General features: G+C 54.8%; 2 protein-coding genes across 2 annotated transcripts; one reads left to right on the top strand and one right to left on the bottom strand.

Annotated features, from left to right (window-relative positions):
* Positions 1 to 10747: 10747 nt before the first annotated feature.
* On the bottom strand, positions 10748 to 19726 carry ZMAT2 (zinc finger matrin-type 2; the record flags this gene model as incomplete). The annotated part of the gene is made up of 6 exons (XM_082006382.1): positions 10748 to 10891; positions 12422 to 12567; positions 14812 to 14885; positions 16013 to 16136; positions 16649 to 16742; positions 19709 to 19726. 6 exons carry the CDS (start codon positions 19724 to 19726, stop codon positions 10748 to 10750), a joined length of 600 nt encoding a protein of 199 aa, XP_081862508.1.
* Positions 19727 to 19903: 177 nt separating this feature from the next.
* On the top strand, positions 19904 to 24983 carry LOC309409886 (histidine--tRNA ligase, cytoplasmic-like; the record flags this gene model as incomplete). The annotated part of the gene is given in 13 exon segments (XM_082006139.1): positions 19904 to 20110; positions 20202 to 20321; positions 20752 to 20847; positions 21606 to 21696; positions 21699 to 21730; positions 21913 to 22020; positions 22197 to 22296; positions 22604 to 22717; positions 22859 to 22986; positions 23087 to 23329; positions 24136 to 24252; positions 24532 to 24678; positions 24927 to 24983. Coding segments are annotated over 13 exon segments (1560 nt in total).
* Positions 24984 to 25721: the final 738 nt, after the last annotated feature.

Below are 25721 nucleotides of genomic sequence, written 5' to 3'. Positions count from 1 at the left end.
GGCCTCGCAGCCCTCCCGGGAACGCGGGGTCCCACCCGCGTCCTCCGCCGCTTTTGCTCGCCCCTTGCACTTCCGAAGAGTTTCGGGCTCCCGGGGGCGGCGGGGGAGGGCCCTGCCCGCAGCGGGCCGGGGGGGTGAGCCTTAACTCTTTCCCTGCTGGCCCCGAGGAGGTGGATGCAATCCGAGCCCTGGTGCCAGAGCAGAATCGGTCGACCGGAGCCGGACGCACCTGGGGAAGGGGCTAGCCCCGCGGAGGCCCCGTTAACGGCGGTGGGAGCTCCAGCGAGACCGATCGCTGCCCGGGGCACCGGTATTACCCCGCAGATGCTGCGCCCGTCCCCGCGGTAGATTAAGAGGAGCCCGGATCGCGGCGGCTGCCAAATCCCCCGGCCGCGTCCCCCGCCGCGCCGGTCCTAACCTTTACCAGATGGTTAAGCCCCTCCAGACTTGATTACATTTCCCTGCACACCGTTTTCCTTGTAATGCGGAGTTTTTAATTACCGGAGCAGGGGGGATTACAGCCCTGGATAAAGCTGAGCCCATCCGCGCGGAGGCACAGAGACCTCCCCCCCCGCCTTCCCTGCCCGCTCTCACCCCCGACACCCCGCCTGCCCACAGCCCCCCGCCCCTAATCCCGGTCCCTCACCGGGCACGCCAGTGCCAGCCCCCTCGGGATCTCGGGGTACGATCCCGCCGGAGACCCGAGGAGCTGCCTTCCCCGCCCCGGCGGCTCCCCGCGCCGGCACAAACTTTCCGCCCTCCGCGGAAGGCGGGAGCGGATCGATCCTCGGGTCCCCACCCCCCGCAGTGGACGGAACCCACTGCGACCCCCTCCCCGCCCCGGTACCGCTCACGGTCCCTCCGCCGGCCGATCCGTTCTCCTCGTGGACGGGTCTCCAGCCGCCGCCGCCCCCGGGCAGCTCCGCCCGTCACCTCCCAACGGCGCCGTCCCCGTGGGCTCTCGGTAACGGGACGGGGCGGCCGCCCCCCCCCCCGCCCGCCCCACGGCTGCTTGGAGGCGGATGATCCCCTAACGATCTCGTTAAGGGCTCGGCGGGGCGCGGGGCGGCTTTAGCCGTGCGGTGATATTTCACCGCCTTTGTCTCTGCCTCCCGGTCCCCGGTGGGGAGGGAACCTCCGGCCCCAGCCTCTCCCCCACGGGGACCCGCGTGGAAGGCAGGATCTAGGGGCGGCTGGGAGACCGGGGGAAGAGGGAGGCGGCGGGGCTGGGGGGAGTTGTGGGGCTGGGGAAAGGGGATTTGGTCCCAGGGAGCGCAGCGCGACCCAGGCGGGACGTGCCGCGCTCGTGGGGCCACCGGTTAGGGAGAGGCGCAGGTAAGGGCGGGGTGGCGCCGCGGGGCGAGCAGGTAGAAGGAGCGGCTGGGTCACGCGTGGGCTCGGGCCGCTGACGGGTGGAATCGGGACGGCTCCCGGTAAGTGAAGCTCAGGCGATCACGGCCCGCCTGGCCCCCGCCCCATCTCCCACCCCAGGGCCACCCCATGCCACGTCATTGTCACCCCCCGCCCCACTCTGTCCCCCCCCCCCCCATCTCCGCCCAGCCCTGCCCGGGCCTGGGACCCCAGAGTGGGCTGGCTGGGGCAGGGCTGCTCCGGGAGCCCCCCGAGGGCTGCTCAGGCCTGAGAGGGGTTTGGGTGGGCACACACTAGACAGAGAGGTTTTTGGGGGGTCTCATTTCCCCTTCTCCAGTCCTTCCCCGTCTCCGACCAAGTGCGTTCCAGGAAAACCCTCGGAGCGGCTCTCGCCCTTTTGTTTGAATCATATGAAAATATTCATTCTCCCCCCCCTCTCCGGGTGCAGCCTGCTCCTGGCAGGATCCGTCCCCCCCGGTCCCCAAGCCCCATCCTGCCTGCTCTTTTCCCACTCGGCGATGCCTCCCCGCAGCTCTCCATCACCACTTCCTTGGGGGGGATCCGTGTTCCCCTATTGCTTCCCTCCTCTAAGGGAGGTTGCAGGATAGTCCCATCCTATTCCTTTTCCTCACGTCCCCAAACCTTGGGGACCAAGTGAGGGGCTTGAGAGGGGGCACAGGCTTGTTGCCAGGATCCCTTTCTTGAAAGAAATAGCACAAGCTGGGGGTGCTGCAGAGGGACGGGGGGGTCTGAAAAAGAGCCTTGGGGTGGTGAGGGGGCACAGGCTTGTTGCCAGGATCCCTTTCTTGAAAGAAATAGCACAGGCTGGGGGTGCTGCAGAGGGACGGGGGGGTCTGAAAAAGAGCCTTGGGGTGGTGAGGGGGCATAGCAGAGGAGGGTGGACAGCAGGATGGGGGAGATGGCATGGGGATAGTCAAGCATCCCGGCTATCGTTCTGCAGATTTTAAGTCCCCTCTTGTGACCCAGGGAAGCATTCACTTCTCTCAGAGTAAGAAATCAGGACGCAGTTAGAAGCTTGTTTTTGGAAGGCGCTGGAAGCTACAAGAAACAGGGGGGGCCTCACTCTGAGATGTCTTGGCACAGGCGAGCGGGTGGCCGGTTGCCGCAGGTCAGCACTGATGTGCCTTGGCAGGCCAGCCGGAGAGATCAGGGCGGGATGTAGCAGAAGATGCCGCAGGTTGAGCCGCCTTGGAAAAGCCACGCAGAGAGCAAAGGGGTGGGGGGGCCCCTCGCTCAGCTGCCTGCGGGCACTGAATCTTGCCCAGCCACCACCGTCACTCCGTTTTCCTGCCTGCTGAGTTCTGGGGCAGCAGAAGGGTCTGCAAGAAAAGCTGTCCCTGCCAGAGCACACATCCCTTCCCCCAGGTCCCTGAGGCGTCCGTCTGCCCAGCCGTGCATGTGGATTTGCTGCTCCCTCCTTGCTCGAAGCCAGAGCAGTTATAGTTTGCAGTGCCCAAGAGGGCAACCAAGGGGCAGGGGGGGGTCTCCAGATGGAAGATGAGAGCAGCCCTGGCCCTGTGGCCAGTAAGTCACTCCCAGGTTGCGTGTGCAGGGTCAGGAGCTGGGGTCTCGGTCTTTGAAGCCACAAAGCTCTGTGCAGCAGGATGTCCTGATCAGTGCTCCCCCCCCTCCGAAGCTTTAGAGAGGAAAACCCAGTGCCCTGAAGGGGATGGTGGCCATCTCCGTGTGATTATCAGGGCTGGTGGAGCGCTCTGCCTGCCTTTGTGTGCTGGGATGCAAAACACGAAACATGCCCAATCACCTTTCAGAGGCACACAGGGATGGGGTGAGACGCTACAGGTATGAGCTGGAGAAGGGAGATTCTTGTTAGGTATGAGGGAAAAAATCTTCACTGTGAGGGTGATAAAACACCGGCACAGGGACCAGACTGGGGCAGGAATTGCCATCCTTGGAGATCCTCCTGAGCAACCTGATCTACTGGCCCTGTTCTGGGCTGGGAGACACCAGGGACTTCCAGAGATCCCAACTGATCAAAACTATTGTGTGATTCAGAAAGCCCCAACCTGTAGCAACCCACGCTGAGCAGAGGTGGAGTGGTCACCAACGCGAGGGAGACCGCTGCCCAGAGAGCCGTGGTTTCAAGGGAGGTTTGTCAAGGAGCCATTTCTTTTCTCAGGCACCTTGCCCAGAGGTGGGGTATGGAGCATTGAAGGATGCTGGGGCTCCATTCCCACTGCAAGTCCTAGCCCATGGGCTCTGTCCTGCAAGGTGCTTGAGTTGCTCAGCACCCTCATATTCCCTGGCAGCGGTGCAGGTAGACCTTTCGCACCAGGCAGGTTTGGAGCCAGTTCTGGACCTCTGTAGGACATGGGCTTCACTGGCAGCTCAGGAAGCCAACGTCTCCGCTTCTGCCTCAGGGGGAAGGATTTTCTTGCAAGCCCAATCATGCAAAGAGAGCTGCATTCATGGCTGGTGTCTTGTTCCCCTTGAAGTAAGAGACCTCAGACCCAAATCAGAAGAAGGGCTGTGTCTCCATTATCCTGAGAGCTGGGACTTATACTGCCCTGGGCCACCTCTTAGAGGCTCTCCCCTAAAATGTCCTGTGGGAATGTCTCCTCTCCTCTAGGAAGGACTGAGAAGGAAGCGGGGTCTGTGAGCAGGAAAGTAAGAGTGGGCAACAGTGTGATGCTTGCGTGGGGGAAGAGCAGAGGCTTTGGGGGAGAGGAGGTAACACCTCTCCTCTCTCAGGCACCAGTGTGACAGCGCCTGCATCTGAAGCTTTGAAAGAAGATTAAAAAACTGATTTAAGGCTTGGAAAAGGGAGAAGTGTAAGTGAAACTGCCTGAACTCTTCGTGCAAAGATAAGCCAGAGGAGGTTTGACGATAGGGCCAGGGAGGTGTCACAAGGAGGAAATGCTGGCGATGGCAGGACAGTTAAAGGCATTGAGACCCATGGCTTGAGCCAGACAGCTTCACACATTGGACAGTGAGAGGGGATCGAGCTGTCAGAACTGCTGATGGTGTCTATGTCTCTTGGTGTCTGCAGATCCATGTGGAACAGAAGATGCGGGTTCGTCAAACTGAAGTTCCCCAGTGTATCTTGATGAAATGGAGAGACTGGCCCTGGGGAGAGGGGTTCAGACTGACCTCACCTCCTCCAGCAGAGAAACCACTGCAGCTCTCCCCTCCATGTGGGTGATCCTACATGCAATTGGCCTGCTGTTTCCTATGAGAAGCAGGTCCTGTAGCTACAAGGAAGTATCTTGTCATCTGCCAAAGGGTTCCAGGGACAGGGCTATAACGCTAACTGCTTCCCTTGGCAGGACAGGACCTCTCCTCTCCTCTCCTCTCCTGCTCTCTCTCCTCTCTCCTCTCTCCTCTCTCCTCTCTCCTCTCTCCTCTCTCCTCTCTCTTCTCTCCTCTCTCCTCCTAAATGACAGCTGGAAATGTTGGAGTTGGGACCTCAAAGAGGAGGCCAAGGGGTGGGAGTTGGGGTGGATGTTTCCTTGTCCTCTCCCCACACACATCTTGGGCATCAACGCCCAAACAACAAATGGGTGCCTGCACTTCATTTTGAAGTCCCATGTCTCTAGGCTAGGTTGGTGGTTTCGGGGGGAAAGGCAGAAAAAGGCATGTTCTCCTTTGTCCCCATTTCTCATTTTTAGCCATCTGCTTCTAGGGAGCCATCCTGGATCTCTGGGGATGCATCTCTGGAGAAGAAATGCTGATTTCCAGTCCTGGACATATATGGGGATGTTCCCTGCTCCCCCATCCCCCCTTCACTTCATTCCTCTGTCCCCATTCCCAGGCTAGGGACCATCTCCACCCTCCCACCCTCCCCTAGCCCCTGCCAGGGACCCTGCGGCCCCCCGTGACACTGCCCAACATCCCCATCTGCTCCCAGGAGCTTTGCAGATCCTCCAGGTCTCCCTTTTCTCCCTCACCAGCCCTACTTCTTTCCTCTCTGTCTGGGAGATCAGTCACCGAGGGTGTCGACACACACGCGCCCGACTCCCCCGGGAGGATGGGGAGCGTGAAGCTGGGGGTGGTGTTCTGCTGCGAGAAGGCAAAGCTGCCATCAGCAGGCGCTTTGATCTACAGACAATTACAGACGAGTGTAGGACCTCGCTCCGCTCAGCCAATAAATAATGGAACTTGTGCGTTGACACAGACAGATTTCCCCCAAACTGTCAGAGAAGGGGAGATGGAGAGTGAGCGAATGGGAGCCCGAGTGGCTGGAGGGAAGGGGAGAGGAGCGGGCAGGGGAAGGGAGGAGGAGGGCCTGTGGGAAAACAGGGAGAGGGGGCAAGGGAAGAAACAAAGAACAAGTTTTGGGAGGCAATGCTGATGGGGGGAGCCGGGCAGGGAGGAGAAGGCCCCCAAGGAACACATATTTGTAGAGGGGAAGGAAAATCAAGACAGGAACTGTGGGTGGAAAGGCGGAGGAGTGCTGCATACACAGCAGGCTGGAAGCAGAGGGAAAAAAAAATATCTGAAGGTAGAAAAGAAAGAGAAGGAGGAACAAAGGCATGGCAGTGCCCCGGGGCTCCCCCGCTGCCTGGCAGATCACACGCTCTCCGAGCAGGGACCGTATTCCCGCAGCCCTCCGCAGAGCAGCCCTGACCCCCCCCCAGGCGCGAAGCGCAGCGAAGCCGGCGACGGGGAGGCACGCGTGAGTTGGTGAAATGGTGCTGCTGGTGCGCAGCCAACAGCAGAAATTCGCTCGGAGAGCGCAATTTCCCAAAAAACCTCCTGCGGATGCCCTGTCCCCACGCTCCTCCTGCTCCTCCCCATCTCCCCCTCTGCCTGATCCTTCTCCAGCCCTGAGCTGTTTGTTCTCTGGCTGATGATGGTTTTTCACTTTGCTCCTGACAAAGAAATATCTCCCCTTTGCTCAGGAGCCCCACCACTGAGCTCAGCAGAAACCATCCACCCTTCCAGCAGCCCTCCAGCCTAACCTGGCTGCGGTGGCAGACCTGACTGGGATGGGGAGAACCACTGGGACTGTCTCCTTCCTCCCATTTTGGAGCACTCAAGGGCACCCTTACTCACCTCTTGGCCCCATTTGTGGCTTGACTTGGCTCAGCCCTGAGTATAAAGTGTGTGGAGAGTGGCCCCACTTTGCTGAGATCTCTGGGCCAAGCACCACTTAGCTGGTGGTGTCACCCGCTGCCTGCTCAGCCCTTTTTGGAAAACGGGTGTCCAAGTTTCCCATCCAAGCTCCTGATGGGAAGCAAACACCTCCCAGCATATGGACCCTCCCCATAAATCTCTACCTTCCCCTACCCCAGCCTCCCATCCATTCCTGCTCCCCTCTGCAGAAACACCAGCTCCCACCAGGGGTTGGAGCTTTGCCCTTGCACAGATTGGGCTCTCCCCCGGGGACACCTTGTCCCCTCGGGTGATGAAAGCAGGACAGGTTACAGGTTGGGCCAAGACCTGCCCGATTGGGGCAGCACTTATGAAACAGGTTGTCCACAGAGCTGGCGGGGGCAGAAACACTGGCTCCAGGGTTGTGTGGGACAGTGCCACAGCAGAAGGTCTGCCAACGGGATGTGGATGACTGAGGAGCCTTGCAGCCCGTCCCCAGCAGAGCAGGGGTGTGAGGGGTGTGGTGGTACATCCTCCCGGCACCGTGGTGCCAGTTCAAAGCGAAGCAAGAGCGGGGAGTTCCGGGGATATCACCCGTGGAACCTGTTCAGCTTAACGATGGCAAACGGCAAGAATGGCTGCCTAACTGGGGCAGCAGTAGCTTATGGCCTGAGCAGTGGGAGGACTGGAGCTCCTGCCAAGCACTTAAACCTCTGTTTTGGGAAAGTGGGATGTAAAGCTGGTGAAAATCGCTAAAAAGCTGGGTCTTTTAAGAGTCGATGTTGCTACTAAAGTCACTGAGGCAGGTGACCAAGCCAGAGTAACGCACAGGACCAGGCTGGGACCCCTTCCTCTCCAGAATCACTCCAGGTCCCCAATCCCAGTCATTCTACAGGGCCAGTGGATATGCTGGACTGGATCCAGCTGCTGCTGCTCTAGTCCTGAGCAGGACTAGCGGACAGTGAGGGTGAGACAGCAGGGGAGGACAGGGTTGAGGCACCGCACAGCAGCCTCCCCGTTCCCCCAGTTAGGAAGGAAGGCAGGAAGGCAGGAAGGAAAGCAGCTTCACATTGTGGGTGGTGGGTGTTCAGTCCCCCCATGAGGCTTCAGTCCTCCCTCCCAGCATGAGGCCAGGGAAGAAGCTGGCTGGGAGAGAAGAAGTGATGGGGGCAAAGTAGATTGGTGTTTTCTCTGGGGTCTGCTGTGACACCCCAGCGCTTCTCCAACAGTGCCATCAATACTTAGAAGGATGCAGCCACAGCAGTCTGGCTCAGGCTGACCTCGGTCCCCAGCCTGGCTGGGACAGAAGGGATGCAGGTAGGTCTGCTGAACGGGGAGAGTGTCCCCCCGGGTCCTCTGAGCCACATGCTGTGAGGAACTACTCTGTGGCCAGGGTAGAGCCTTGCACCCTCTGCCCAGGTGCTGAGAACAAGCACCAAGCTGGCTCCAGGCACCTCAAAACACTTCCACAGCGAGACCAGGCAGGATGTGGGAACCATGAGAACCCCTCCCTTCCTTAGTCCACCAGATCCCAGTCTTAAATCGTGGAAGAGCTGCACCAAAAGGGGCTGCAGCTCGGGCAAGAGTGCAGTGGGAAGCAGCAGGCACAGAGCACCCCGGTCCTGTTTGATGGTGGGGGGAAGCAGGAAAAAAGAGCTGCAGAGCTGGGGCCTCCCTCCCTCCAGTTAAAATCGCAAGCCCTGACCCACACGGGCACATCCATCAGCCTTACAATGCAGCATGGAGATGAAGAGGGCTAAGGAAGAGCCACGGAGAACCGTGGGGGCAGTGAGCAGAGCCATTAACACCCCACAGCTGCACTAAGCAGCAGTGGGAGCAAAGGGTTAACGTGATTGATGCAGGGAACGTTATCTGCCTCTTCTCTAAATATTTCCTCCCATGAAACCAGCTTTTCATCCTTGGCTAGAGGCAACTCCCGCTGCTGGGAATCCAGCAGGAGCTGGTATCTGCTGCCGCACACACCACTGCTCCCAGCAAGCCGCCGAGACAAAGAGCCGCGCTTCCCCGGCGAGAGCAGCCCCAGCGCTGGGACCCGGCGGCAGCAGCAGCAGCGCAGGGATGCTGGGGCTGGGGCTTCAGCCCAGAGCACGCAGATGGCCTCAGGATGGAGTTTGGGTATCGCAGGCTTTTTGCCGAAGAGGAATCTTGTTAATGAAAGGCGTCTCCCACCCCGCTGTTCCGGGGACAGAGAGCAGCAGGCAGGGCACTTGGAGAGGCTGGGTCAGGCCTGGGCAGGCTCCAGCCCCGTGGCAGGAGGCTGCACAACCCCGGCCACCTCCCCGGGAAGGGTTTTTTGGGGGCTGCCACACTGCCCATTTCACACCTCGCTCCTTGGGTGCGCTGGGACAGATGAGAATGAGTGGATGCTCCGTGGGGAAACCAAGGCAGCAGCCACTGGACCCAAGGTCACAACCTGGAAAAAAGGGAGGGTGCAGGGCAGCACCTGCCCCTTCCCCAGAAGCCCAGACCAAATTCAGGCTGCAGCAAGGGTCCAGTTGTCTGTAGAGCTGGTGGCTGGGATAAAATGGCTGCCGCTAAATCTTCCCCGGAACATCCTAAACTTTTAATGCGTATGAAACCACGGCAGCATCCCTTTCGCACCCCGGAGGGCACAAAGGCACAAGCGTCTTCTCTCTCTCATTCAGCCGGAGCCACGTGCCGCAGTCTGAACAGCGCTAGGTACGTGGCTGGAATGAAAGTCGCCTTTCCAGCTCGTGTGCTCAGAAAGCATTTGCCGAAGTCAAAGGATTGCCAAGTTAAAAGGGTCAAACCTCCAAGGACAGCTGTATCTGACTGGCTATATATCATTTCAATAGCATCTTCAACGGGGATTATAATCTGAATTGAAGCGGAAAGACCCAAGGCAATGAAGCTGTCAGTGGCCTAAGATTAAGGAATTAAAACAGCAGCAAAGCATTACAGGATTTGTTCTAGATGTATTAGAAAGAGCAGGCTAAATACACTGCAGCCCTCCTCAGGTTGGAAATTTCATACGAGTACAGAGAAGGGCAAGGGCAAAGATCTCATCAATATACATAAAAAGAGAGAGGAGAGCGAGACAGAGCTATGAAAACCCAGCCACACGAAATATAAATCATAACTGTAGACAGAAATGAGTCACACAAGGTTTGACTGAGGTAAATAAAAGCAGAAATGAAGTGGATTTAGGGGAGGGCAGAGGTGAAAAGACATTGATAGCCAGTAGACAGGAAAAAAATGGCCCTTAATATAGTAAGGCTGATAAATGCTGGAACGCAGCTCAGCCTGCTCCTGGATTGCCGAATGGAAATGCAGGTCCACAGTCCTGTCCTCCCTCCCCCTTCCCCCTCCCATGGTCTTACACCTGTCTCCAGAATTACATTAAAAACCCAGGACTGAGAGCAACTGCCTGCATAGGGGAGCTGGCAGCTGAGCTGAGAGAGACGGGGTAAAAAGCCTTGCCTTTGCCTCCATCAAGGTCCCCAGGCGGCCTCCACCAGCTCTGCGCAGCTTGGGAGGTACCAGCAGCTCTTCTCAGTGGGAAGCAGAAGCTCTCAAAACAAAGAAGGAATCAAACTCCCACCAAAGGACCCATTAAAACGATCCATTTATTTCTGGCAAATTGCACACACCTTTCTTTCATTCACTCTATCCTAGATCAGTCACGGGGAGGAATTTCTCCCTTGCCTTAAAGATATCAAAGTTATGGGACAAAACACAAAGAAAAGCAGAGAAGTATCCCTTGCAGATAAAATACACAGGAAAGTTTGTCGACCCAGACTCCATGCAGCCACCAGCTCTGCTCAGCACAAGCCATAAAGATGCAGGTTGTACCACTCAACACTGCGCGCTGCAGCACGCTTCCTTCGGTTACATGATCCAAAAAGAAACTGAATCACTCCCTGCGTCACAAACACACAGGCCAGCTGACAATCAGAACAACTAGGGCCTGGAACAATGATGCCTGGTTGACAACTCGATTAATTCTGAACCAGGCCATCTGTACAGAACTGTTGCACTTTATTGACACAAAAACGTACCCAGCAGAACACTTCCCTGCACACACAAGGCCATAGAGCAGTGATGAGCAGCTGGATCTAGGACATAGAAGGAGATGGGAAGCTAGTGACAGGCGGAGCTTGTTCTGCAGCACAGGTAGAGCACGGAATAGGCTTTTCGATTCCTCCAGCCAATTTCTACTGGGAGATTTACATACAAGTCCTCAGTCAAGTCTTTTAAGAGATATCCAGAGTCCCCTGGGTAAAAACAATCTGTTTCAAGAAAGAGGAGAGTCCAGAGCTGCTCAGTGATTCTTTTTGGTTGAGCCAAAACCAGAGAAACCCATCACAGCTGCCATTTCGTCATCCTCTTCAAATGTCAAATCTTCCTCTGCCCGCCTCTTCTTCTCTCTCTGCTTCTCCTTCTTGTAGGCTTTGGCCTTCTCCTCCTGCACCAAGGGACAGAACAGAAAAATACTTTGAACCACCTGAGCTGAATAAGCTTTTGAGACACCAGGCACTGCACAGTTAACCCAAGTCCTACCAACAGCACCCAAGTTGCGTCTCAGGAAATAAAACAGCCAGCAGAAATCCTGGACTGCAATCTCCCAGGAGGTTTCCCACTGTCTCCAGGCCTCCCCACCTACCACCCCAACAGCAGAGTCACACAGAGGACGCAGCCGAAGAGAAGTGTTCTGAAACTCTCTCTTCCGAACAAACGTCAGAAGTCTTGTCTGGAATCAAGGCTGAGGCAAGAAGGAGCCGTTTTTAAAGCAGGAGGCGTTTCCCTTGCAGGATGCCTTGTTCCAGTGACTGCGATGCCGAATGTTGCTGTCTGTTGGCTCTCAGCCTGGCAGAGCGATGGCTGCTCACTGGAACAGAAGCTGAAGCTCTGAGCGGCTTTGCGGGGTTCTGGCATCAAAGAGTTTGCGCTGCTCTAATCAAAGTGTTTTGCTCTGCAAGGATCACAAGTCCTGGAACAGTGCCAGGCTTCTACCAGGCAACACAGAAGAATGGCTTCGGCTACCAACTTAGCAACTGCTCCTGCCATTCCCATCACCGTCCGCTGTGCCGCAGCTACTGAAGACAGCCGTGCCCTGGAGAAAGCTACACCAAAAGTCGCTGCCGCTTTCTTTGTTGCCATACATTGACTGGCAGTAGCTTTTCAAACCACAGCACTCCCTGCACTGCTGGGGTACCTGTCTCCCATCTCCCCAAATAATCAGGCTCAGCAGCACCAAAGCCTGCTGAGGACCAGAGCACAGGGCTGCTCTATGTGCACCCCAACGGAGCACCATGCGGTAAAGCAAAGCTCAAGGCTTGGGCAGGGAGACTCAAACGGGCAGCAATTTTTAACCTCTGGTTGTTACATGACTGCTGACAGAGAAGCATCCATAGAAGCTCCCTGCCTGTCAGGCTTTGTTAGGTTTTCAAATAAACTTGATATTCATGTCAGGGAGCTGACACCTAAGTCCGGGTTTGAGAGGAATCTGCACCTTTCACTGCCTCCACACACATCCCACACCACAGCACACTGCTCACAAAAGTCTTCCACACTTGGCATGTGGCTTCTGTGTGGCCTCCCCATGTGGAGAAGGAACCTCAGCAATCCTAAGAAGCATGTCAGACCGCCGGGAGACAGATACATAGATCTGCTTATCAGAGCACACAAATCCAAGCACAACTAATGGGAGACAAAAAAACCAGGCACGTTGTCAGGGCTGTGCTGCTCTTAGTGGAAACGTGAAGCATCAAAAGTTACCCTCGCACAGAAAGGTGGGAAAAAGGTTTCCAGGAACAGCAGCAGAACACTTTAAAAATCAAACAACAAAGAAACAAAACCCATTCATGGCAACAGATGAGAAGCCTATGCTACCAAAAGCAAGGCTTCTGTTGAACTGGATTAGGAACTGGGGCAAATTTCCTCATGAAACACATTTTGGGGGGGTTCTACTTTGTCAGCCATTGCCCAGACTAACCTCTTCACGGAGTTCCTTCATCCTCTCCTCAAAGTCATAGTCCTTCTGCTTCTCCTCCATCTTCTTCTTGTTCACCTCAAAGCGTTTCTTCACCTGGTCCAGTGTGGAGCGCTCCACCCGCATGGACATGCCCAGATTTCTCTGGTCTAGAAAACAGGAGTGCAATCAGCAATTATCTTAGCCTTTGAAGAGCTGCACATAGGCCCCATCCCTGATCCCAATCTAATACCTCAGCATGGCAGCCTCTTTCTGCCTGTCATCTGTCTCCTCAGAGCAGCTTCCAGGGCCAGACGACATTCATGTAGAAGGCCATGTGCCCTTGAGGCTCAGAGCTCCAACCTGACCTAACTGCACTGACTCATGGACCACCCAAAATGCAGGGAGCAGTACTGTCCCCCCCTGTTCCTAAGAGGCAGAGCCTGGTATAGCCCAGCCTTCAGGGAGTCAGAGCCAGCTTGCGGAGTGTGACACAGCAGTGCCTCCTCCTAAGAGAGAGGCACACGCTTTTCTGTCCTCGTCTGGTCCCATATTCCTACGCAGAATGGGATTTAGGGGGACACCATAACCTAAACCAGCCAGTGACTACAACAACTCGTTCATTACTTGTAACAAGAAGAACACAGCCTATTTGTTTAGGATTCCCTATTAGGATGCTCCAAACCACGTTGGTGTTCTGACACTTCAGGAAATTTAATCTTAGACCCGCGGAGAAAAAAGGGTGGGAGTGTTGAAAAAGGAGCCAGAGTAATACTGACAGGCTCGTGTCTCTCAGCTGTGGGAGAAGCTAAACAAGACATCAGTGGCATTCAGTTAGAGATCCTGATTACACAGGACATTTCCAGCTAAAGCAGAAGCATGAAATATTAAGCCTGGCCTCTGATTCAGTGGCTCTTCAGAGCAGATTCCCAGGTTTCCACTCATGAGTAAGCCTTGGTTGAATGGGCCACTCCCACCAATGTCTCCAACCCGCATTGCCTGGTGGATCCAAACAGCCTGTCGACTCCAGCAGCTGTGCACAAGGTTAGTCTCAGGGATGCAGCAGCACTTGGAAGCTCAAACTACACACCAGGAACTAGGAAGAGGGCTGCCAGGAACAAGCAAGTTTCAGCCAGATTTATGGACTGGATCAAAAGCTCCCAAACTTAGTCTGTAAATCATATTGTACCGAAGAGCTATGCATCAGCCACTTTCCAACCCCAGCTCAGCCCTTCATCTCAGGCCCATGCACAAAGTCATGCCAGGATTTTTGATTCCAGATACTCTCATGTGGACTTATTGCTAATCTCCCAACATGTCACACAAGGCACTTTAGTGTCTTCTTCCCATTCTCATAAAAGCACAGGGCTTTAACATGTTGGGTTTTCTGTTCCTAGCTACAGAAAACTGTCCCTCGGTTCCTCTTCTGAACCCTCATTTCTCAAAGGTTCAAACAGCCAAGTGTGCAGGTCTGTATTGCATTCATCACTGCCTTTTTGTAAAGGGGCCATTTGCTGACTTCCACAGGGAATCAAAATCACCTCCAGGAGCCGAACAACATGGCAAGAGTGTGTCAGTGTGTCCTGCTGCTCCTTTACTTTCTCCACTTTCCCCACACTCTGAACATGTCAAGGAGAAGCAACACCCACACTTGTGAAATAAGAGTCAGTTCAAGAGGGTACAGTCCTCTTTTTCAAGTTAAACACAGTAAGGGAACAGACAAACTGGGAATTCTTTCTCTTGTCTTTATCTTGGCCTAAGTTAACTGCATCATTACAGCAATGGAGAGAACCACCAGAGATAGCTACAGGACAATAACACCACCACATTGCTGGATGCAACTCCAGGGTCAAACTGCCCCACTCCTGTCTCTGCTCATCCTCAGCAAACCACAGCCTCCAACCATGTAAACTCTACTCCATACTCTGGAGCTCAGGGACCAGCTAGTTTTGAGCTTCATACTCCTACAAAGAGAAGCTTTTGATCCAAAAATAAGCTAGTCCCATACCTTTTACTTATCTAAGAATTTCTTTAAAGTGTTTCTTTTCGGTGCTGTAAAAAAGCCTCTCTCCAGATTTTCAGAGGAGACATCAGGATTTGCTGACCCAGGGCTTCTCGCAGCGCAGACAATCTGAGTGGGGAAAACACATCCACCAAACCAGAGTAAACCAACCACTATTCCTTCTGGGCTTATTCCATGAAAACGGTCCAGCACCCGGGAAGGTGCCAGGAGATAAAGGCAGCACCTCCACAGCTCTTGTGAGCAAACACTGCCTACATCCTGATCTCCAAAGCACACTTTGATCCATGTATACGTGTTCAGCCCTCAGACACTGGTGATGCATGGAACAGCCGAGAGCATTGCAGCATCCCTCCAACTCAACTGTCCAATAAGGCAGAAAAATTGTCCTTACGTTTTTTGCCATTGATGTGATCCAAGAAGTTAATGGAGTCTTTCACCACACAGTCGCATACATTACAGTAATATCTGGCAGGAGAGAGAAAGAAAAAAATTAACTCCAAAGCATGAGGCAAACCTCATCTCACAGATTATTTGAGATAATCTACCAAGTGAAATCTGCATGTCACTTGGGATACGGGTCCCTTCTCCAGGGCAAAAGGGAAGCTACTTCCATTACAGAGAGCCTCAGTGAAAAGAAATGTGTAAGGGCACACCCCAGATTGACAGAGCTGCCCAAGTTAACATAGGAGGTACCAACCCTTATGCCAACACCACTCTGACAGATGACAGAAACCAAATTATGAGCTGATCTGTAATGCTTTGGCCACAGCATCTTCCCCTCCAGCCACAAGCAACAGGGTGGGATGGACTCTGTGACACAGCAGGGCTCAGCTGCCCTCCTCCAAGGCAGGGCTGGCCACGCAGCCCAGGTTTCCAGCCTGCAGCCTGCTGAAGGCTCTCACCTGGCTGCAAGGCAAGTTCTCCCATCCCCATCACCTCACAGCAGCAACTCCCCGCTTTACACAGCAGTGTTTTCTGCCCATCCTAAAAGCTGTTGCAAAAACCCAGCCAGGGCCTGCACTTCCGTCCCTGGATGCTGTTCAGGACTCTCCATCTCGCTGGCACTGCTGGCTGTTAGGCTATGATGGTGAGACACTAACAGGCTTACTCTTATCATGGCACAAACTCAATGCATTCTTTTCCACCTCTTGATGGTTTAGGGTGAGCTAAGAACCCTTTCAGCCTGTGGCTGAACATGATCCACAGAAACAGTGGCCAACTCCTAAGGACAGGTATTTGGATGTTTCTCCCATTCCCAGTGCACAAATATCCAAACCAGAAACTCAAATCAACAGCAGACAGGGTCTCACTGCAAGCAGGCCTTCTGGCTAACAAAACCCAAGCAGGCAGCAGAGATTTGCCTCAGTTGTTTCTACAGCTGGGCAAAGCAACACTGATATCAAGGAATCATGTCAGAAGGGGCTCAGCCTGCCGCATCTTTTCCATACATTACCCCACAAGACCTAGTTTCGGCATAATACAGTGCAGCACCATCGCACCAGGCTCAAAACACAAGTGGAAATCACCACCTGGTACACCATAAGGACCCACCAGCGCAACTCTGAGACCCCAACAAAAAGACCCTGACCTACCCTCCCATCTCTGACTGAGGGGTAGTTTTGGTGATGACGATGGTTTTTCCCAGCTTCGATTCCAAGTCCACTTTGTAGTCTCGGTGCCGCAGAAGTTCCCTTTTGACGGGCTGAGCTGGTTTGCCTAAAACATAAGCAAAAACCCAAAGTGTTCATCAGAAAAGGTCAAGCTCAACACGCTGGATTTCACATTGCCCTTGATGAAGAGGGGGCCTACTGGGAACCTGGGAACTACCTGGTTCATGCAGAACTTGCACCTTTTTTTTGAATCAATAAAGGATATAATTTTCTCCTCACTATTTCCTGGTTCCTATTAAAACTAGGCATAGACCTGTGAGGTATCTCCAGCTCCGACTTGTGTCATATTCTGAGATTTTTCTGTTTCCAGGGGCTGATTGTTCCTCTCCCTCCCCAAAGAACAGGCAGACAGAGGCAAAGGTTCTCAGTAATTACTTTTGTCAAAAAATATATTTAGTGGCAAGGACAAGAAAAAGTATCGGAGCAAGCCAGCCTTGAATTGCTGCTATTTCCCTCTGGGATTTCACTTCCAGCTGCTCTCTCCCTCTCAAACTCAAGGGGTTTGGGTGACTCACTGCCAAATGAGCAAAGCTTGCCTGGAGTCAGTACACTACGCACCATCTTTCTTTTCTCTCTCTTCTGTGAGCCGCTTCTCTGCAAGTTTCTCATATTCATCTTTGTCCCACTTTCGGCGGAAGTCCAAGTTCTTAGTCTGAGAAGGAAATAAAGTGCATTAACTTTTATTATACAGTTTGACTAGCTCTGAGGGGAGACTGGGGAAAGAGGTGGTATCACTTGGCCTGTGAGGCCACAGCAGTAAGTTAGGGGCACTACCTTATATCCCCATGTCCTCTGTTTTCATAGCTAGGAATTAAGGATGTAGCTTAAGAGAAGATTCAGCATGCCTATATCTACTTCTTCTAGAAGGATTTCAAAGCACTGAGAAAAGTAACGAGTTTATCTTAATAGCGCCCGAGATGATCACCCAGACTTTTGTGTTGAAAACCAGAGACCAACAGGATTTAAACAAATTGACATAACATCTCAGAAGTGCCACCTGACAAACACAGCACAGTCATGAGCAGGTTACGCATACTTCTCCCAAAAGTCAGTTAAACCCAAGTTGCAAACAGCAGATGAGGAAGCCGCTGAAACACAACATGAGCTATAAAGAGTTTGATTAAAATGCAGGAGTACAGAAGGCTGTGTATGCCTGCTCTCCACAGTACGTCTATGCATTACAGGAACCAAAGCACTGAGTTTGCTACAAAATCATAGGAACCAGTATGAGTTTTTCAAGTGAGACACATGTACAAACAAACTAGAAAAAGCTCTGAAATGCCCATCTGTCAAGGCAGGGTATGGAGATACCAGGGAAGCACCTGTGCGAAACACACGGTAAGCTGTCCTGCTCCTGCAGCTTCAAGGCCGCAGATGGGCAGGGAAGGGAAGAAACACCTGAGGCAGACCGGCCCTTCGGCAGCTCCCCAGAGCACTCTACGCTGGCAGCGACAGGGTATGTTGTGTGAAGAGAAGGTGAATTCAGGTGAAGCCGACACTGAAGAATACAAAGACTATTCTTTTTAGGGGGGATTTTTATCTAGTCACCAATGCTGAGGGCAGAATTGACTGGACAAGAATTCCTCTTCCATTCATGTCTACTCTCACTATACCAGCACAGCCTCTTCCCAGTGTCTGTGCCCTGTGCAGTTAAGGCCCCTGCACCTTGGTAATGGTCATGGCTTCTAACTCAGACACATCTTTACTTTCTTGAGAAGATAATCTTCATATTGCTAGAAAGTTGCATTTCACTCAGCACAGCAGTGAGAGGCTCTTAGTTTTGTATTAAAACCAGGATGGATGTATTTTAAAATACCTCCGAGAAAGAAGGACCCGCCCACAGCCCACCGCCTTCTCCGTTCAGCCAAATCAAGAATCCAATCACAATCCAAAGGAAATAAATCCCATTTGAAGCTACAGCAGCAGCACAGTCATTTAATGTTTTCACCTCTGGCAATCCTTCAAATGGAACGAACAATTACTGATATGAATGAAAATGCCTTAGGGAGGCATAGAAAAATTCTCATTTATTCCCAGAGCTTCTTAAGCACTTTAAGCATGTCGTAACAGGTTTTATTAACCACCCTGAGCAAAAGGAAAGAAAGTATCATGGAGTGTAAATTAACGTTTGGGGGTATTTTCTGGAATCTTGACTCTCCTGCATACCAGCTCATTATCACAAATCATATCTGGTGGGAGCTCAGAGAGGAGGTGATTTACTTGCTGCTTCACTCTCCTGTTGTAATAAAAGGGAAAGAGCCTTTCACAGATCTTTTACCAATCTCTCTCATCCAGGCACAGGGAAAGAAATTAAACCCAAATGTGCAACAAGATCTCGGCTTAGCATTAGCCGAAGGAACTTTTCTTAATTGGTCTGGTGGAGGCAGCGGTGGCTGCAAGCCCTAAATCCTTTATCTAAGAATTGCTTTGGCTGTCAGAAAGTATTTCCCAAATAAGTAACAACAATTAAAAATCAGAAGTGCTCCATAGCTTCCTGTACCCTGTGGAGACAGACACTGAAAGATCTACCCAGTATTAGCAACAAAGCCTATATAAGAATACAAGATATCAAGCAGCTAAGAATAAAACACAGGACCATCTCACTCCCAGCTAACATCCTGCTCCCTGACCTCTCTCAGGGACTGCTCACTTCTCAGCAAGGGGCTTCAAGTGAAGAAAAGATCGGCCAAGAAAGCAGAAAAGCACAGCCCCTGCTGTGCTGAGAACTGTCTGGGGTATTACTGCAGGTGTTTTAAATCGGTCTGGCTCTCCAGTCAGGTTACACAAATGGCATCCACCTCACTCACCCAGTCTCGGCATTCCTAACAACAAATCCTGTGGGATCCATAAAGGCAGAAAAACCTCACCGCCACGCTACGCAACTACAGCACTACAGGCTATAACTGAGCAACGCCATTAAAATAACCAAGTTACACGGGAACCATCAGAGACTACAGAATCAGAGCCACAGAAAAAGCAGTTTCTCCATGCAGGGCAGATGCCAGAAAGCAGCAACTTCAGCTGGACAGCGTGAGAGCCAGTGAGGAAACAGGCAACCCCTTCCCAAAGAAGCAGAAAAGAAGCCGAGCAGGACAACAGAAGGAGGGAGCTGCCTCCCCCCCCATGGCCCAGCCCCAGGAGGCCCCGGGGATGGGATGGGCCTCCCGGGGGGGGGGGCGAAGGTGGGTGAGCACCCCCACCCCAGGGGCTGGGGTAGGCTCGGATCTCCTCACGCCGCTTGGCTGAAACAGGGGCTCCTATGGGGGAGGCCTGGCCTTAGGATGCGAAGATTGGGGTGGCGTCCACCCCCTTTCTAGCCCTGAAGGCATCCTGGCTTCTGGGGGGACCCCGAATCTCCCACCACCCACACACAGAAGGCACAGTGATCTGAAAAGCAGGGATGGAGCCTTCGCAAGGACCCCGGCCCACCCGGGCACCGCTCACCCCACGGCCTGGCAGCAGGCCCCGAGCGCGGCCCGGCCGCAGCGGGGCGGCCCCTCCCGCCGCCTGCCCCTCCAGAGCAGCCCCAGCCGCCGCGGCCCTGCCCCCGGCACGGCCCAGGGCCTATCGAGCAACAGAGAAAGCGACGGGCGCGGCCCCACCGCCGCCAGCACCTACCCCGCTGCCCGACGCCATGTTGAGGGTGCTGGCGACAAGGGAACAGAAACTGTCGCGCGGTGGCGCCCGGGCCGTAAAGTGAGTCACTCCGCCCGAGCACCAACGAGTGCCTGTTGCTCTGGCCTAGAGCGCCGCGAGGCAGCGGCGCCTGGCGGTCACGTGGCTCGGCATCTTCCGGGCTCCCCGAGACCGGCCATGCTGCCACTGGGACTGCTCGCCGCCGCCGGGCGCCTGCTGCCCGCGGGCCCCTGCCTTGGGCCGCCGCGCATCGCCGGGGGCTGCGTGAGCCTCTCCCGGTCCTGGCTGCCGGGGCCGGTCGGTGGCCGCGGCCTTCTGTCCCAGCAGGTGCGGGCGGCGGGCTCGGCCGGCGGCGGGCGGGTCCCGGCTCTGAAGACGCCCAAGGTAACGGCGGGGAGCGGGGGCCACGCCGGCGGTTACTGGGCGTTGCTCTCCCCGTCCCCGCCGCTGACGGCCGCTCTCCGTCCCGGGCCAGGGTACCCGCGACCACCCCCCTGCCCGCGTGGCGCTCCGCGACCGGCTCCTCGCCGCCGTGGTGGCCTGCTTCAAGCGGCACGGGGCAGCCGCCATCGACACCCCCGTGCTGGAGCTGAGGGTGAGGCGGCCTCAGGGGGCGGCGGCGGGGCCTCCCACTTCCTCTTTGGCGTGGGCGTGACCCCCGTCGGGGATGTGGGACGCCCCCGGCTCCCCCGTGCGGCTGATGAGCTCCCACCTGCTGTGTGAAGGGGGAGCACCCCTTTCCATGGGGCTGAGGGAGCAGGTTTGGGGCATGGTGGGTGGGGACAGTTGTGACAGTCTGTCGTGGGGCCCTGGTGTGTGTGGGGATGGGGCCGTGAACCCTCCTTCTGCCTCAGGTCAAAGGGGGCTGAAGGGGGCATGTGTGTTGTGCCCCTCCCCTCAGCTCGGCTTGTGGGGCTGTGGGACCCACTCTGTGGGGCCCAGGGCGGTGCTAGACTGCCTTCCCGGGGAACCCTACACTCTAGAGCCACCCCCGGTCTCTTGCCAGCCCCTTCACCTCTCCCCAGGAGACGCTGATGGGGAAGTACGGGGAGGACGCGAAGCTCATCTACGAGCTGCAGGACCAGGGAGGAGAGCTGCTGGCCCTGCGCTACGACCTGACCGTATCCTGCGGCCCTCGCAGAGGGAACAGTAGCACGCCAAGGTTGCTGCCACCACCTTGTTGGAAGGCACTGGGTGGGTCGCCCTTGCCTTGACCTGCCTCTGGGTCCCATTGGGTGATGGAAACGCCCCTCCCGCCGAGCGGTGGGCACCCCAGCTGGTCTGGCTCTTGTCTGTATGACCCCACCTCAGACCACGCCACAGCCGCTCCAGGAACTGCAGGAAAGCTGCCGTTTCTTCTGTGGGCAGTGGACATGCACCAGTATGCTCCACTGTACTGGTGTGACCTCCTCCCAGTCACAGCCCCCACCTCTCTGCACTCCTGTCCTGACCATCCCACCCTTCCAGTGCCTCGGTGGTTGTTCTGAGGCAGCAGCAGTGTTTGCTGCAGGTCCGTAGCAGGTGTCCATCCCAAGCTTTCTCCACCTCCATGTCTTGCCAAAAAGCTCTCCTCTTTAATTATGTGCCTGTGCTATATGTTGAATTCTGTCTGATCACACTGTAAGAGGGCAAAATGACCTAGCAAAGGTCTGTGCTTGCAAGGTGTTGTTACACTGTGGTTCAGAAGGAAAATGGAGTTGTCTGGGTGTTGGAGGAGCTCGGCGTGGTTCATTGTACTCATCGTCAGCCTGGGCTGATCATGTCGCTAGAGATTGGGGAGCAGCTGGCAAAGCGAAAGGGAGACGGGGGAGCTTTGAGGTTCAGCTTTCTGCAGCTCAGGGGATTTCCATGTTCCTGTCCTTAACTCCTCGGCCCCCAGGTGCCCTTTGCTCGCTATTTGGCGATGAACAAAATCACCAACATGAAGCGCTACCATGTCGCTAAGGTCTACAGACGGGACAACCCGGCCACGGCCAGGGCCGCTACAGAGAGTTCTACCAGTGCGTGAGTGTTGTGGCAGCCGTTGCGCGAGGGGCTGAGACCACTTGGCGCAGGAGGGAGCGGGGGACTGGCGTGGGTTTTACAGGCTGGGAGGCCTTCAGCTGCTGCAGGGCTGTGTGGCGTGCCTGACAGAGCCAAAGCTCCTCAGCTGTGCCAGGAGCCACTGCTGCTTTTTCTGCCCCCAGGATTTTGACATTGCCGGGCAGTTTGACCCGATGATTCCTGATGCCGAGTGTCTGAAGATTGTGCATGAGATCCTGAGTGACCTGCAGCTTGGGGACTTTCTCATTAAGGTGAGATCAGAGCTGAGTGCTTTTCGCACCTCAGTGCCTTCCCTTCCTGTGGGATTGAGGTGCTGGTGAACCGGCACAAGGAAATGCCAGCAGCTGCAGGTTCTGGCATCTCTGGAGCAAGAGAGGGGGCAGTGGGGGGATCTCCCCTGAGCAAAGCGTGCCTCTCCTGCCCTCAGGTCAATGACCGACGCATTTTGAATGGTGTGTTTGCAGTCTGCGGCATCTCGGAGAGTGAGTTCATAACTATGTGCTCTACCGTGGACAAGCTGGACAAGGGTAAGCGTTGTGCTCATGAGGAGATCGCTTCCGGTCTTGGGGGGTGGGTGTCTTGGGCTGGGCAGTGTCGTAGCTGTTCTCATTGTAGAGAGGTCCACAGCAGCTAAGCTGCTGGTGTTTGTTAAGACCTTGGGGAGCTCTTGTGCATGGTTAAGAATAAAGACTGGCATTTCCCATGGTATCTGTTAACAATTCCTGTGAAAAAGACACAGATCATTAGTGAGATTGCTGACTGCTATCATCCTGCATGTGTTGTGAATACATGGGCTGGTGGAGACAGGGGGTGATGAGTGTCCTGTGGCAACAGAGTTTTGTTTCCCTTCACAGATGCCATGGGAGGATGTGAAGAATGAGATGGTAGGAGAGAAGGGGCTCTCTCCCGAGGCTGCGGATCGCATCGGGGAGTATGTCCAGCTGCATGGTGAGCACCGTGCGGTCGAGCCCTTGGCCTTGTTCTTCCAAGCCAGCAACAGAGGGGTGCAAGGCACACAGGCGGCTGGCCAGGCCCATCGTTGTGGGTGCTGCTGCACTGGCAGACCCGAGGCATGGCTTGTTCCCACAGGTGGCCTGGACCTGATTGAGCGGCTTCTCCAGGACCCAAAGCTATCCCAGAACAAGCTGGCCAAGGAGGGACTGGGGGACATGAAGCTGCTGTTTGAGTACTTGACGCTGTTTGGCATCACAGGGAAGGTGAGGAGGTGCAGAGGCAGGAGGGGGTGCTGCCCTCGTGGCTGGGCAGCGTGTGCCCCCCGAGCGCACCCAGTGATGGGGCTTCCCTTGTGTCCTACAGATCTCTTTCGACCTGAGCCTGGCGCGGGGCCTGGACTATTACACGGGGGTGATCTTTGAGGCTGTGCTGCTGCAGCAGGAGAACGACCATGTGGAGGAGCCTGTCAGCGTTGGGAGTGTGGCTGGAGGCGGTCGCTATGATGGGCTGGTGGGGATGTTTGATCCCAAGGGACGGAAGGTGCCCTGCGTGGGGGTCAGCATTGGGATTGAGCGGATCTTCTCCATCCTAGAGCAGAGAGTGAAGGTAGGTGCTGCAGATGGTGCATGGCATGGAGAAGGGCTGTAGGAAGCCGTCTGTCATTTGCTGCAGAGTTCTACAGCTCCACAGTGTTGAAGAGGAAAGGATTTTGGGGAAGAGGGTTGCGTCCTTTCATGCCTGAATGTCTGCGCACAGAAGACAGCTCCTTTCTCTTCTGCAGCCTATCTGGTTGCAGTCATGGGCAGCTGAGGGCAGCATTTCCTGTCAGAGATGGTCCCTGAGCTTTAGTCCTGGCTCGGAACTTCATGCCCCAGTCATTTTGCTCTTGTGTCTTGCATGTGATGTTTTCTGTCCTGGGGATTGTGAAGGGATGAATTTGGTAAGGGCCATGGCACTCGCTCTGTAACGAGCACCCTAGGAAAGCCTGTGAGAAAATCCATCACCCTGCATTTAGTTCTGAGCTTGTAATTCATAGCAAGTGAGGCTGAGGTAATGTGTTTGTACCTGAAGAATCAAAGGAGACATTGGAAAGCTGTCCAGGTCCCATCCGGGAGGGAAGAAGGAAGGGAGGCCAAGGTCCCACAGGAACAGCAGGACATGATTAAGTAGTGTGTCAGAATGCAGATTCTCTGAGGGCTCATTGAACTTGCCCAGGCTGTCTTATCTGTGTGCCATTTTTGCTTCTGGGAGGTTAGCCTTGCTCAGTAACGTTCACTGAACAGTGATGGTTAGCTTTTCAGTATGCTTGCTTTGGGGAGCTAACAATTAAGGTCTGAAGATGAGGTGAGATGAGTTTCTGTTGCAGATTTCCTCAGGGCCAGTCACTCCCAAGATCGTGTGTGTCCCTGCAGGCGTCTAGGGAGAAAGTTCGAACGACTGAGACACAAGTGCTGGTGGCTACACCTCAGAAACACTTACTCGCTGCGAGACTGAAGCTCATCTCTGAGCTGTGGGATGCGGGGATCAAGGTAAAGATGTGGGCTTGGCATTGGTACGGGTGAGGGTGAAAGAGTCTGAAGGGAGCTCTAGCAAGACCAGCTCCACTAGTTGTGTGTTTCTTCAAGATCTTGGCCTCTCTGAGACCTAGCAGACAGAGGAGGAGAACAGCTGAGACCACTAAAGGCAACTGCTTGCTGTAGGAGTAATGAGGCAGAATTTTCTGTGGAGTTTTGTTGCTGGCTGTTTTGCTCCAAGATCCATCAGAGTGAACTTTGCATTAATGATTTGCCTTCTCTGCTCCCTCTTAGGCAGAGATGCTGTACAAGAAGGATCCTAAACTGCTGAAGCAGCTGCAGTATTGTGAGGACACTGGGATCCCCCTTGCTGCCATTGTAGGGGAGCAAGAGCTGACAGATGGAGTCGTCAAGCTGCGAGATGTCACAACAAGAGTGGAGGTGAGAATGCCTTTTTACACCAGGTTTCAAAAGTGCTTCCAAAATCTAGTCATTACTGAAAGGCTCTGGGTTTTCCCTCAGTGCTGATGTTACTCTGGGTAGCTGTAGCACAGATCTGTTGGGTAATGGCTCCAGAAAACCAGCACAAACTGCATCCAGTATCCACAGCAAGTCCTTAGAGCCGGATTGAACCGTGCCCTGCTCAGAGTTCCAGTGCTGCTACCTTCTCCTCTCCGTTTGCTTTGTAGGTTGATATCCCAAGAGAAAAGCTTATTGATGAGATCAGAAGCCGGCTGGAGCCCTAGGACTTTTCTGGCCAGAGCTGCTTGACTGAGCTGCTGTACAGCTGGAGCCCTCCAGCACCCTTAGCCATTGACTTCCCGCTGACGTCTGGTCACCATCTACCACCCTGAGGCTCATCTGCATGGGCTAAGGCAGTGTCAACATGAGGTATCTTCTTGGAAGGAGCCAAGGAAAAAAGTTATGGACAGTGCTGTCACCAGGTTAACCTGGTTAACTGCTCTGAAGGATGGGTCAAGCTTGTGGGTTACTAATATTGCAGTACCTATAACTGTACAGTCATTTCCATCCACTGTAGGCAGTCGTGGTGATGGCATGAGCACAGATGGATGTGGTGCAGCTCAAGCAGGCTCAGGCTGAGCTCCGGAGTCGGGGGGAATTTGTGGCGTGTTGGGCAGTCGCAGGCTCAGGACGTAGGGAGAGGGTGGCAGTGGAAAGCCTCCCCCCCCCCGCCCCCGAGGCCTGCAAGGGCCAGCCCCAGCCTGCAGCCGGGTTCCGCTGTCGAGTACCTGGCCAGGCACGCGGGGTGCTGCTGGCAGGGGCGCCTGGGCTGCGGCAGCGGCCTGGGGCAGCGCGGGCCCTCCTGAGGGAGGGAGGAGGCAAGAGGGGTCTGCTGCGCGGGCGGGCTCTGGCTGGGGCGAGCGTGCAGGAACTCTGTATTTTTATATATTAAAAACCCAAAACAAAACGCAACCCCTTCCCCCGCCCGGGTCATTTATTTGAGATTCGTGATGCCGGCGCCT

This window comes from Phaethon aethereus (genome assembly GCF_964289735.1).
Source record: "Phaethon aethereus genome assembly, chromosome: 14".
In the NCBI taxonomy this organism is placed as follows: Eukaryota; Metazoa; Chordata; class Aves; order Phaethontiformes; family Phaethontidae; genus Phaethon; species Phaethon aethereus.
This window is presented reverse-complemented; position numbering and strand designations above follow the sequence as displayed.